Source organism: Oryctolagus cuniculus, chromosome 9 (genome assembly GCF_051225735.1).
Source record: "Oryctolagus cuniculus isolate XC-2025 breed Fujian yellow rabbit chromosome 9, ASM5122573v1, whole genome shotgun sequence".
Classification (NCBI taxonomy): Eukaryota; Metazoa; Chordata; class Mammalia; order Lagomorpha; family Leporidae; genus Oryctolagus; species Oryctolagus cuniculus.
Window position 1 is genome coordinate 16,487,709 of NC_142875.1, and position 13,378 is coordinate 16,501,086.

Below are 13,378 nucleotides of genomic sequence, written 5' to 3' on the forward strand. Positions count from 1 at the left end.
TTAGTTTGCTTTCTGCCTGTCTAAATTGTTAAAAGAAGGGGGCTTTGAAATACCATAGACATTATTTGAAATTCTAACTTCTTTTTATTTTGTCTTGAAAAATTAACCTCCCTGAGCCTCTGAAACTTAAAAGTTTAAATAAATGACCATAACCATCTAATTTTAATACTGAAGTTTACTAATACAGATAATGAATTTAAACCAGTGCCTGGCAAATAAGATGTCAGTTACAGTTTGTGATGATATACCAAGACTATATATATTATATATATATATATAATATATATATATAATCCTTGAGGATTTCATGAATAGTTATTCATGAAACATAATCTTCATATAAGGTAGTGTCTTTGCTGTGTTCTTAAAATCCTTGTAAATATGAACTGTAGTGAAAAGTTATACTTTTCTAACCAAAAAATAAATCTTACTTCATTGAAAATTGTTGTCATTTGTTATTTTGTAAAGATAATGAATCCTATTGGAAAATAAACTTTTTTTAGGATTTATTTATTGTTAATGTGAAGAGTGACAGAAAAAGAGACTGAAACACACAGATCTTTTATTTGCTGGTATAGTCCCAAACTGTTTGCAATAGCCAGATCTGTGCCAAGTCAAAACCAGGAGCCAGGAACATTATCCTCGTTTCCCATATGGTTGGTATGGGTCCAAGCACTTGGGCCTTCTTCTACTGCCTTCCCAGGCACATTAGCAGGAAGCTGAATTGAAAGAGGAACAGCTGGGACTCAAATCTGTACTCTTACATGAGATGACAGCATTGCAAGTAGCAGCTTAACCTGCTGCAGCACAATATTGACCCAAAACAAGATAGTATTTTTAATCAATTTGGATTAACTAGATTTCTTTTCTATCATGTAATAGAAGTTATGTGGACAAAGTGATCACTGGATGTTTAAATTCTTTTTCTGTGCTTTTATGTATTATAAATTGTTTGATAAACAAATTGTAAAGTGTTGAGATGAATTTCTGATATGTTCTTGACTTGACCTTCAGTTCTTTTAAAAGTTTGTGTTTTGCTTTTATTTTAGGCCAAGACCTTATCTGTTTAAAGGAGATCATAAATTTCCCACAAACAAAGAAAACTTACCAGTGATTATTCTTTATGCAGAAATGGGTACCAGAGCATTTGGTCAGTTTCACAAAGTATTGTCTGAAAAAGCTCAAAATGAGGAAATTCTTTATGTTCTTCGCCATTATATTCAGGTACATACTTGGTTCATGCAAGATTATTTTGGCTATATAAAGAGTTCTTATTATAAGTTGTTTATTAGATTTAAATAATAAATTTCACCAGAAAATTTTAGATTTTTTTTTATCTTAACAAATGTGAATTTTATATGAAAAATAATGGGAATCTGTCTACTCTGTAAGTATCAAGTTTACATTCTTTTATGGTCTACATGGCACAAAATTAAAACTTGGATTAAAAAACAGTAACTAAGAAATACTTCAAATATGTACAGTATTTGTTAGGACTCATAAATATGTTATTTTAAGTAAAAATCTCTCACTGAAGAAACTTGACTTGATATAGTATATTTAGGTCAAAATGCAGGAGTAGTGTATGAATACTTCTAATCCTTTTTCTTTTGAGAGGTGACTACTTTCTCACTTAGACTTCTGATCAAATGTATCCCATTGGTTCCTACTTCCTGTTACTATCACACTCAAACACATTATTTTGTATTAATAATTACATTGTACTTACTGTTGTATCTGTTTATTCAACAATCCTGTTACACATTAGAATACAATGGTTTTTAAAGGAAGGATTTTTTTAATATTCCCAACATGAGAAATGTATTTTGATTGATAGCTCAAAAATTCTTAATAATTTATGCATTAATATTTAATGTAATGAAAGTATTAAAGATACATCTGTAAATTGCCTATTTATTCCTTTACCTACAATATTCACTTTCTCATGGATTTATAGATATTTTTACATATATCCAGAATACTAATCTTTTTTCCATACTTTGAATTTTGAATGTAGTTCTCATCTTCTGATATTTTTGAAAAATATTTTGACATCTTTGAACACAAGCATTAATTGTGTTAATTATCCAACTTTTCCCTAATGATTTTCTTCATGATGACATAAAAACATTCTCTTATCAGAGCTAGTTTTATTGTTTTTGTTTTGGTCTTTAACCCATCAGAACTTGCTTGAATGTGCTGTGGGTAGAGGTGATTTTTTTATTTTTTTTGCAAATGGAAAATCATTGGTTTCCACATAGTTTGTTGGACAGATCTTTATTTTGCTACATCTTATATCACTTTTTCATATATACATATATATTTTTAGAATCTATACATAATATTTAATAATATACTTTACATAATACATAAAACTGTAGCATTAAAATATGTTTGATATGTGATAGTATAGGTCTTTTTAGTTGTCTGGTTTCTATAGGTGGTGCTTGGGTTAATGAATTTAGGTCTGCTTTTTTTTTTTCTAACAGAAGTATTTGTTATGTATTTCCTTCTAAGAACTGCTTTAGTTCTATTCTACAGAAGTCTATATATTACATTTTAGAGTTTATTTCTTTGTTTTTTCTTTTTGAAGTTAATGGATTTATTTTTGTAATGTTTTCCAATCTTTTGTTAAACCGAGAAACTTTTTAGTTAAGGTATACAAACTTCATGCATTTCATATATACAAATTTAGGAACATAGTGATTCTTCCCACCCTACCCTCCCTTCCACCTGCACTCCCACCCTCTTCCTCCTCCCTCTACTATTCCCATTCTAATTTTTTGACAGGCAGAGTTAGACAGTGAGAGAGAGAGAGAGAGAGAGAGAAAGAGAAAGGTCTTCCCTCTTTTGGTTCACCCCCCAAATAGCTGCTACGGCCGGTGCGCTGCGCCGATCCGAAGACAGGAGCCAGGTGCCAGGCACTTCCTCCTGGTCTCCCATGCTGGTGCAGGGCCCAAGCACTTGGGCCATCCTCCACTGCCTTCCTGTGCCGCAGCAGAGAGCTGGACTGGAAGAGGACCAACCAGGACAGAACCGGCGCCCCAACCTGGACTAGAACCTGGGGTGCCGGCACCACAGGCAGAGGATTAGCCTAGTGAGCCGCGGCGCCAATCCCCATTCTTATTTTTTACTAAGATCTATTTTCAGTTAACTTAATACACATACAATTAACCCTACACTAAGTAAAGAGTTCAAAAAATAGTATGAAACAAAAATGTTCCTCAACAGGTGATACCAACATATGGTATTTGTCATTTTGGTACTGACTTATTTCACTAAGTATAATGTTTTCCAGTGGCATCCATTTTGATGCAGATGACAGGATTTCATTTATTTTTAACTGCTGTGTATTATTACATGGTTTATAGAATAATAAATGTTAATTTTTTTTTGACAGGCAGAGTGGACAGTGAGAGAGAGAGACAGAAAGGTCTTCCTTTGCCCTTGGTTCACCCTCCAATGGCCACCGTGGCTGGTGCGCTGCGGCCGGCGCACCACGCTGATCCGATGGCAGGAGCCAGGTACTTATCCTGGTCTCCCATGGGGTGCAGGGCCCAAGCACTTGGGCCTTCCTCCACTGCACTCCCTGGCCACAGCAGAGAGCTGGCCTGGAAGAGGGACAACCGGGACAGAATCCGGCGCCCCGACCGGGACTAGAACCCGGTGTGCCAGTGCCACAAGGTGGAGAATTAGCCTAGTGAGCTGCGGCGCCGGCCAATAAATGTTAATTTATTTATCCAGTCTTAAGTTGACAGGCATTTGGGTTGATTCCATGTCTTTGCTATTGTGAATTGAGCTGCGATAAACATGGAGGTACACATAGCTCTTTAATATGCTGATTCCATTTCCCTTCCATAGATTCTCAGGAGTGGGATGGCTAGATCATATGATAGGTCTATATGCAGACCTCTGAGATATCTCCACACTGTCTTCCATAGTGACTTTACCAGTTTACATTCCTACCAACAGTGGATTAGGGTACCCTTTTCCCCACATCCTTGCCAGGATTTGTTGTTTGTTGACTTCTGTATGAAAGCCGTTCTAATGGGGGTGAGGTGAAACCTTACTGTGGTTTTGATCTGCATTTCTTTGATGGTTAGTGATCCTGATATTTTTTCCTGTGTCTGTTGGCCATTTGGATTTCCTCTTGAAAAATGCCTGTCTGAGTCCTTTGCCCATTTCCTAACTGCATTGTTTGTTTTGCTATTGTTGAGTTTCTTCATCTCTATGTATGTTCTGGTTATTGAACCTTTATCAGTTCTATAGTTTGCTAATATTTTCTCCCGTTATGTCTCACTTTGCAGTGCAGAAGCTTTTCAGTTTTAAGTAATCCCATTTGTTGATTTTGGCTTTGATTACCTGGGCCTCTGGGGTCTTTTCCAATGTCTTGTAGGTTTACCCAATGTTATCTAATAATTTGATGGTGTTGAGTCATATATTTAGCTCTTTAGTCCATTTTAAGTGGATTTTGGTGAAAGGTGTCAGGTAAAGGCTTTGCTTCATGCTTCTGCATATGGCAATACAGTTTTTCTAACACCATTTGTTGAAGGGACTGTCCATGCTCCAGGGGTTGATTTTAGCTCCTTTGTCAAAGATAAGTTGGTTCTAGAAGCTTGAATTGAATACAGGTGTTTCTATTCCGTTCCATTGGTCTATCCATCTGTTTTTGTATAGTACCAGCTGATCTGATTATAACTACTTTGTAGTCTGTCTTGAAATCTTGTATTGTGATGCTTCCAGCTTTGTTTTTGTTGTATAAGATTGCTTTAGCTATTTGGGGTCTCCTGTGTTTCCATATGAATTTCAACATCATTTTTTCTAGATTTGAGAAGAATGTCTTTGGTATTTTGATTGGTATCACATTGAATCTATAAATTGCTTTCAGTAGTATGGGCATTTTAATAATTGATTCTTCCAATTCATGAACGTGGAAGAATTTTCCATTTTTTGTGCCTTCTATTTCTTTCTTTAATGTTTTATAATCTTCACTGTAGAAATCTCTGACTTCCTTGGTTAAATTTATTCCAAGTTATTTGAGTTTTCTTGTAGCTGTTGTGAATAGGATTGATCTTAAAAGCTCTTTGTTGGCTGTGCTATTGTCTGTATACACAAAGGCTGTTGATTTTTGTGTGTTTATTTATCCTGCTACATTTCCAAACCATTCTATGAGTTCCAGTAGTCTCTTAGTGGAGTGTATTGGACCCCCTATGTATAGGATTATGTCATCTGCAAATAGGGATGGTTTGAGTTTCTCCTTCCTTATTATACCCCTTTGATTTCTTTTTCTTGTCTAATGGCTCTGACTGGACCTTTAAGGACCATATTGGAAAGCAGTGGTCAGAGTGGGCATGCTTATATGGTTCCGGATCTCAGTGGAATTGCTTCCAGCTTTTCCCCATTCAAAAGTATGCTGGCCATGGTTTTGTAATAAATTGCATTGATTGTGTTGAGAAATGTTTCTTCTATTCCCAATTTGCTTAAAGTTTTCATCATGAAAGGGTGTTGTATTTTGTCAACTATTTTCTCTGCATCTGTTGAGATAATCATGTGGTTTTTGTTCTTCAGTTTGTTAATGTGATGAATCACATTGATGGATTTGCGAATGTTGAATCATCCCTGGATCCCACGGATAAATCCCATTTGTTCCGGGTGAATGATCTTTCTGCTGTGTTGTTGGATTCAATTGGCTACTATTTTGTTGAGGCTATTTGTATCTGTATTCATCAGAGAGATTGGTCTATAGTTCTCCTTCTCTGCTGTATCTTTTTTCAGCTTTAGGAATTAAGGTGATGCAGGCTTCATAGAAAGAATTTTGGAGGATTCTGTCCCTCTTGATTTTTTTGAGTAGCTTGAGAATAATTGGAGTTCACCCTAAATGTCTAGTAGAATTCAAAAGTGAATCCTTGGCTTTTCTTTGTTGGTAGGGTCTTTATTACTGACTCAATTTCTGTCTTGGTTATTGGTCCCTTTAGATTTTCTGTCTCTTTGTGACTTAATTTAGGTAGGTCATATGTACCCAGGAATCTTTCATTTATTCTAGGTTTCCCAGTTTGTCGGAATATAGCTCTTTGTAGTGGTTTCTGATGGTTCTTTTTATTTCTGTGTTATCTGTTGTTACTTTATCTTTTTCATCACTAATTTTGTTGATTTGGGTCTTCTCTCTCCTTTTTTTGGTTAGTTGGGCTAATGGTGTGTCAGTTTTGTTTATCTTGCCAAAAACCAGCTCCTCGTTTTGCTAATCTTTTCTATTGCTTTTATTGGTTTTGATTATGTTGATGTCTTCTCTAATTTTAATTATTTCTTTTCTCCTATTAGTTTTGGGTTGTTTTGCTATTGTTTTTCTAGGTCCTTGAGATGCATTGATAGCTCATTTATTTGGTGCCTTACAATTTCTTTATATTGGCTCCAATTGCTATAAACTTTCCTCTTAACACTTGCTTTTGCTATATCCCACAAGTTTTGATATGTCGTATTGTCATCTTCATTTGTTTTCAGAAATTTTTTTATTTCTCTTTTGATTTCTTCAATGACCCACTGTTCATTTAGGAACATGTTGTTCAGTCTCCGTGTTTTTGCATATGTTCTGGGGATTCCTGAGTTGTTGATTACCAGCTTCATTCCATTTTGGTCAGAGAATATACTTGGTATGATTTCAGTTTTTTTTAATTTGTTAATTTGTTGAGATTTCCTTTAAGGCCCAGATGTGGTCAGTCCTATAGAAGGTGAGAAGAATGTATAATCTTTAGCTGTAGGCTGGAAAGCTCTAGAGATACCTGTTAGGTCCATTTGGTCTATAGTGTTGATTAAGTCTGTTGTTTCCTTGCTGATGTTCTGTCTGGTTGATCTATCCATTGCTGAAAATGGAGTATTACTACTATATTTGTATCTATGTCTCCCTTTAAATCCATTAACATTTCTTTTAAATATCCAGGTGCATATACATTTATAATAGTCACATCTTCCTGTTGAACTCATCCCTTAATCATTATATTGCCCTTCTTTGTCTTCTTTGTTAATACTTTTTGTGCCAAAACCTATTTTGTCTGATATTATGATGGCAACACCAGCTCTTTTTTGGTTTCTGTTAGCATGGATTGTCTTTTTTCCATCCTTTGACTTTCAATCTGCGTGGATATTTGTTGTTGAGATCTGTTTATTGTAGGCAGCAACTAGATGGGTTTTCTTTTTTAATCCATTCAGCTAGTCTATGTCTTTTAACTGATGAGTTGAGACTACTTAAATTCAGGGTAACTATTGTTAAGTAACGACTTTGCACTGCCATTTTTCCATTAGTAATCTTATTTTTTTTTATTTTGGGTTTCCTTTGTACTTCTGCTGAGCGGCTTTCTGCCTTCACCTTCTTTCATAGTATTGTTCTGATTTCCATGTTTATGTGTGTAGCACATCCTTGAACATCTTTTCTAGGGCTGGACAAATGGTTACAAATTCTTTCAATTTCTGTTTGTTATGAATGATCTTTATTTCACCTTTATTCATAAATGAGAGCTTTGTAGGTACAATATTCTGGGTTGACGGCTTTTTTCTCTAAGGACTTAGAATATATCTTGCCATTATCTCCTAGCTTGTAGAGTTTCTGATAAGAAATCTGTTGTGAATCTAATTGGGATCCCTCTGAATGTGATCTGGTGTTTCATGCACATTTTAGAATCTTTTTTTATGTTTTACTGTGGAGAGTTTTACTGTAATGTGTCATGGTGAAGATCTTTTTTGGCTGTGTCTTTTGGGAGTTCTGTGTGCTTCATGTACTTGGATGTCTCTTTCTTTCTCCAAATTGGGGAAGTTTTCTGTTATTTCATTAAAAAGGCCTTCTAATCCTTTTCCTCTTTCCCTGTCTTCAGGAACTCCTAGCACCTTATGTTGGGTCATTTGATTATGTCTTCTAGTTCTCCAACAGTGTTTTTTGGATTTCTAATTTCTTCTTTTTTTGGCCTGACTTTAAAATTTCCAGACATTTGTCTTCTAGTTCTGATATTCTTTCTTCTCTCTCATCTACTGTGTTGCTAATAGTTTCCACTGCATTTTTTATTTGATCTATAGAGTTCTTCATTTCTAGTATTTCATTCTAATTTCTTGTTAATATCTCAATTTCATGAGAAAAATTTTCATTTAGTTCATGAATTTGCTTTTGGTTGCATCTGATGATTAATTTTCTGCATTCTGTTTCTGACTTATACTCAGTCTCTTCATCTTCATCTTCTATTGAAGTGTTGTAGAGTTCCTTTGGGGGAGCTCATAATGTCTTCCTTACTATTTATGTTTCTTCCTTTGTTTTGTGGCATTTGTATGGCTTAGTGGCTTAGTGGGATGTTATACTTCCAGTGAGATATGTGGTGGGTGTGGCCAAGTTACCCTGTTCAGTGTTCTAGGGTTGAGCAAGTATCCAAGGTAGCTGTCTTCTGGATATCTGAATGGAGGAGGGTCTTCACCTCTGTTGGTGTGACCTTCCCTTCTCCTTACAGCTGTGGGATGCCCCGGTGTTAGTACCTGGTGTCCTCAGCACTAGTTTGGACTGCTTACTGAAGTGCTCCTTTGATTTGTGGTGACTTTCCTGTGAGCATGGTTCTTTTTGTTGTGAACTGCTATAGGTCTGTAGGTCACAGGCCTGTGTGCCGAGCCCCCACCTTCTGGGGTCCTGCTCACTTCTCAATGGTGGTGGGTAGGCACAAGCTTTTGATAGGCAGGGCTTCTCCTTGCAGTACTACTTGGTGTGGTTGGGGAAGGTATTCTGAATTGTGTTCCTTGCTGTTTGGGTGGAGGGTGAAGTGACCCCTGCTATTGCTGAGTGTGCACATGGGAGGCAGGGGTGGATGCCACCTGCTTGCATCCAAAAATAGAAAAAAAATCAAAACAAAGGAATAGAATGGCTTCTTCCAGTGGCCGCAGGTCCCTGCAAGGTCAAGGGAGGGAAGAAAAGTGTACCACCTCCCTATTTGTTCATTTATTTTTACCCCATGTGGAACTTCAGAAGCAGTTTGTCAAGCACTCCCTCCCACTGCTATCTGCAGCTTCATGGACTTGCGGATTCCCCCTAATCTGGTATGCTGGGGCCAGCACTCTCCTCTCCAGGTAGGAGCCTCTGCTGTTTTTTGTTTTGTTTTGTTTTGTTTTATTTTACTTATTCACTCTTTCAGTGTGAACCTGTACTGTTTCTGCTATTCTCACTGGGCTTCCCACTGCAAATTCCCCACAACTTTATCTCAGGCATGTAGTTTCAACCCTTTTTAAATATTAATTTTGCCCCATATGATTCAGACAATCCTGTCGCTATTCTGCCATCTTGGAACCCATTATGTCTTGAAATCTGGTGTTGTGATGCCGCTGGTTTGTTTTTGTTATATAAAATTGCTTTAGTTATTCAGGGTCCCCTGTATTTACATAGGAATTTCATTATCTTTTTTTCTATATCCAAGAAGAATGTCCTTGGTAATTTGATTCATATTGCGTTGAATATATAAATTGTTTCAATAATATGGACTTTAATAAAATATTTATTTTGAAAGGTGTACTTACAGAGAGGCAGAGGCAGACAGAGAGAGAGATAGGTCTTCCAACTGCTGGTTCGCTCCCCAATTGTCTGCAAAGGCCAGAGCTATGCTGATTCAAAATCAGGAGCCAGGAGCTTCTTCTGGGTCTACCATGCGGGTGCAGGGGCCCAAGGACTTGGGCCATCTTCCACTGCTTTTCCAGGCCACAGAAGAGAACTGGTTCAGAACTGGAGCAGCTGGGACTTGAACCAGTACCCATATGGGATGCTGGTGTTGCAGACCGGGGCTTTAACCTGCTGTGCCACAGCGCTGGCCGCTGGTATGGACATTTTGATGATACCATTTCTTCCAATCTATGAACACGGATGAATTTTCCATTTTTTTTTTGGTGTCATCTACTTTTTGATGTTTTGTGATCTTTATTATAGAGATCTCTGACTTCCTTGGTTAAATTTATCCTGAGGTATTTAATATTTTTTTTGTAGCTGTTGTGAATGGGATTGGTCTTAGAAGTTCTTTCTCAGCCATGGCACTGTGTATACAAGCTATTGTCTTTTGTGTGTTAATTTTGTATTTTGCCACTTTTCCAAACTCTCTTATGAATTCTAGTAGTCTGTTAGTAAAGTCTTTTGGGTCTCATGTATGTAGAAACATGTCACCTGCATTTAGGGATAGTTTGACTTCCTCCTTACCAGTTTATATCCCTTTTATTTCTTTTTCTTTCTTAATGGCTTTGACTAAAACTTCCAGGAATATATAATAACGTATAGTTATGTTAATTATATTATAGTTATGTTGAGATATAATGTAATAGTGAGAATTGGCATCTTTGATTCTAGATCTTAGTGAGAATGCTTTTCTCTGTTCAGTAAGATACTGGCCGTGCATTTGTCATAAATTGCCTTGATTGTATTGAGGAATGTTCCTTCTATCCCCAGTTTGCTTAAGGTTTTCATCAGGGAACGATGTTGTATTTTGTCAAATGCTTTTTCTGCATCTGTTGAGATAATCATGTGGTTTTTGTTCTTCAGTTTGTTAATTTGATATATCACATTGATTAATTTGTAAATGTTAAACCTTCCCTGCATCCCAGGGATAAATCCCATTTGTTCTGGGTGAATGATCTTTCTGATGTGTTGTTGGATTAGATTAGCTGATATTTTGTGGAGGATTTTTGCATCTATGTTCATCAGGGATATTGGCCAATAGTTCTGTTTCTCTGTTGTATATTTTTCTGGCTTTGGAATTAATGTGATGCAGGCTTCTTAGAAATAGTTTGGGAGGATTTCTCCCTTTTAGTTGTTTTGAATATCTCTACAAGAACTGGAATTAGATCTTCTTTTAATGTCTGATACTCCTCGGCAATGAATCCATATGGTCCTGGGCTTTTCTTTGTTTGGAGGGTCTTTATTACTGATTTAATCTCAATTTAGTTATTGGTCTATTTAGTTTTTCTATGTTTTCATTGCTCAATTTAGGTTAGTTGTATGTGTCATGTGTCCGAGAATCTATCCATTGTTTCTAGGTTTCACAGTTTGTTGTTTTATAGCTCTTTGTAGTAATTCTTGGTGATGGTTTTTTAATCCTGTGGTATCTGTTGTTACATTTCATTTTTCATCTTTGATTTTGTAGCTTTGAGTCTTTTCTTTATTTTTTTGTTTTTTTGGTTAGTTGGGCCAGTGTATCAATTTTGTTGATCTGCTCAAAAATCCAGATCTTCTTTTGCTGATCTTTTGTATTTTTTGTTTCAATTTTATTTATTTCTTTTCCAATTTTACTTCTTCTCTCCTAGTTAGGGGTTTGGTTGTTGTTTTTCTATGTTCTTGAGATGCATTTGTAGCTTATTTATTTGGTGCCTTTCCAATTTCTTGATGCAGGTGTCAATTGCTATAAACTTTTCTCTTAACACTGCTTTTGCTGTATCCCATAAGTTTTGATATTTTGTATTGTCATCTTCATTTGTTTCCAGAATTTTTATTTATATTTTAAGCTTTTATTTAGTGTGGAAGATGCATAGGAGAGTGAAGCTTTATCTAAAAGAGAGAGGAGTAAATCTGGTTCATACCAAGCACCAGGATCCAGCCACGTGGAGGAGCATCTAGGCCAGGAAGCCTAGGGCAGGTGGCCCAAAGGCCACATGCCCTGGAGGCAAAGGGCTAAAGCCAGCCCCTTCCTGGCAAGAGGCCAGGGAACAGAAGGCCAGAAATTTTTTTTCTCTTTTGACTTCTTCCATGACTCACTCATTCAGGAGCATATTGTTCAGTCTCCATATGTTTTCATATGTTCTAGAGATTCTTGAGTTGTTGATTTCCAGCTTCATTTCATTGTGGTCTGAGAAGATGCGTGCTATGATTTCAATTTTATTTTTTTTTTTGAGTTTACTGAGACTTACTTTATAGCTTAGCATGTGATCAATCCTAGAGGAAGTTCAATGCACTGCTGGGAAGAATGTGTATTCTGCAACTATAGGATGAAAGTTTCTGTAAATATCTGTTAGGTCCATTTAGTGTATAATGTTGCTCTGTTATTTTTAGTTTTTTTAAAATAAAAATAAGATTAAAAATCTCCTTGAATCTTTCTCTCTGATCTATTGCTTATTTAGAAGTATTAATTTCCACATATTTTGTGATGATCCAGATTTTTTATCATTGATTTCAAGTTTCATTTTGTTACAGTTTGAGCCATATTTCATATTTATTTCTAAAAATTTATTAAATTGTGTTTTTTGGCTCAGAGTATGTAGTTTTGTCAGTGTTTCTTTGTACTTGAAAGGGCTGAGTGTTCTGTTTTTCTTTGGTGGAATTCTTTATAAAAATTGTTGGTTCTTAGGTTATCTGAATTCTATGCTTATTCTATCAGTTATTGAGAGGAATATATCTAACTGTGGATGTTGATTTGCCTATTTTTCCTTTCAGATCTATTTGTTGTATCTCGTGAAATTCTGTTGAATTAGAATCTGTGAGAAAGGCTCTGTCATCTCTTCTTTTTTTCTTCCTCCCTCCCTCCTTTCCCATTTATTGGATATGTTGTCTGTGTCTGAATTGCTATGCAACAATTTTGCCAGAATTCAGTGGCCTAGGCAAAAATTATTAATTTTTGTTTTTTTTTATCCACTCTAAGCATTTCTTCTGCTGATCTCTATCATGAAGTGGTGGTTACTCAATATTAGATCAGTGTTTAAGGATTCAAATTATTCCCATACACCTATTGGGAAGTTAGTTCCAGTTGATGGCTATAGTTCCTTGGTCCTCTTCTGTACTCTTCTGTACTGCCTTTCTTTTTTTTTTTTGGATAGGCAGAGTGGACAGAGAGAAAGACAGAGAGAAAGGTCTTCCTTTTGCCGTTGGTTCACCCTCCAATGGCCGCCGCAGCCAGCGCACTGTGCTGATCTGAAGCCAGGAGCCAGGTGCTTCTCCTGGTCTCCCATGGGGTGCAGGGCCCAAACACTTGGGCTATCCTCCACTGCACTCCCTGGCCACAGCAGAGAGCTGGCCTGGAAGAGGGGCAACCGGGACAGAATCCGGTGCCCTGACCGGGACTAGAACCTGGTGTGTCGGCGCTGCAAGGTGGAGGATTAGCCTAGTGAGCCACGGCGCCGGCCCTTTTGGAGGTTCTCAAGCCACCCACCAGTACGAAGAAATTTGGTTTTACATATTGAAAAATGAAAGGCAATACACGGCGACCATTGGAGGGTGAACCAACGGCAAAGGAAGACCTTTCTCTCTGTCTCTCTCTCTCACTGTCCACTCTGCCTGTCAAAAAAAAAAAAAAAAAAAAAAAAAAAAAGAACCTCCAAAAGAAATAGTGGAAATTGTAATCACTATCAAGCCTTAATCCAAAGATCTCATGCAGATCATTCTGCCACATTG

At 36.7% G+C, this 13,378-nt stretch overlaps 1 protein-coding gene across 10 annotated transcripts in view; it reads left to right on the top strand.

Annotated features, from left to right (window-relative positions):
• Positions 1–13,378, top strand: part of UGGT2 (UDP-glucose glycoprotein glucosyltransferase 2) — a 246,604-nt gene that overhangs the window by 43,324 nt on the left and 189,902 nt on the right. For all 10 annotated transcript variants that reach the window (XR_016212759.1, XR_016212760.1, XR_016212758.1 and 7 more), the window contains one exon: positions 1,050–1,224. Coding sequence is in view for 6 of the 10 variants with exons in the window: in XM_089303495.1 (XP_089159621.1) it covers positions 1,050–1,224 (175 nt within the window). In the remaining 4 variants the exon portion in view is untranslated. The remainder of the gene's footprint in view (positions 1–1,049; positions 1,225–13,378) is intronic.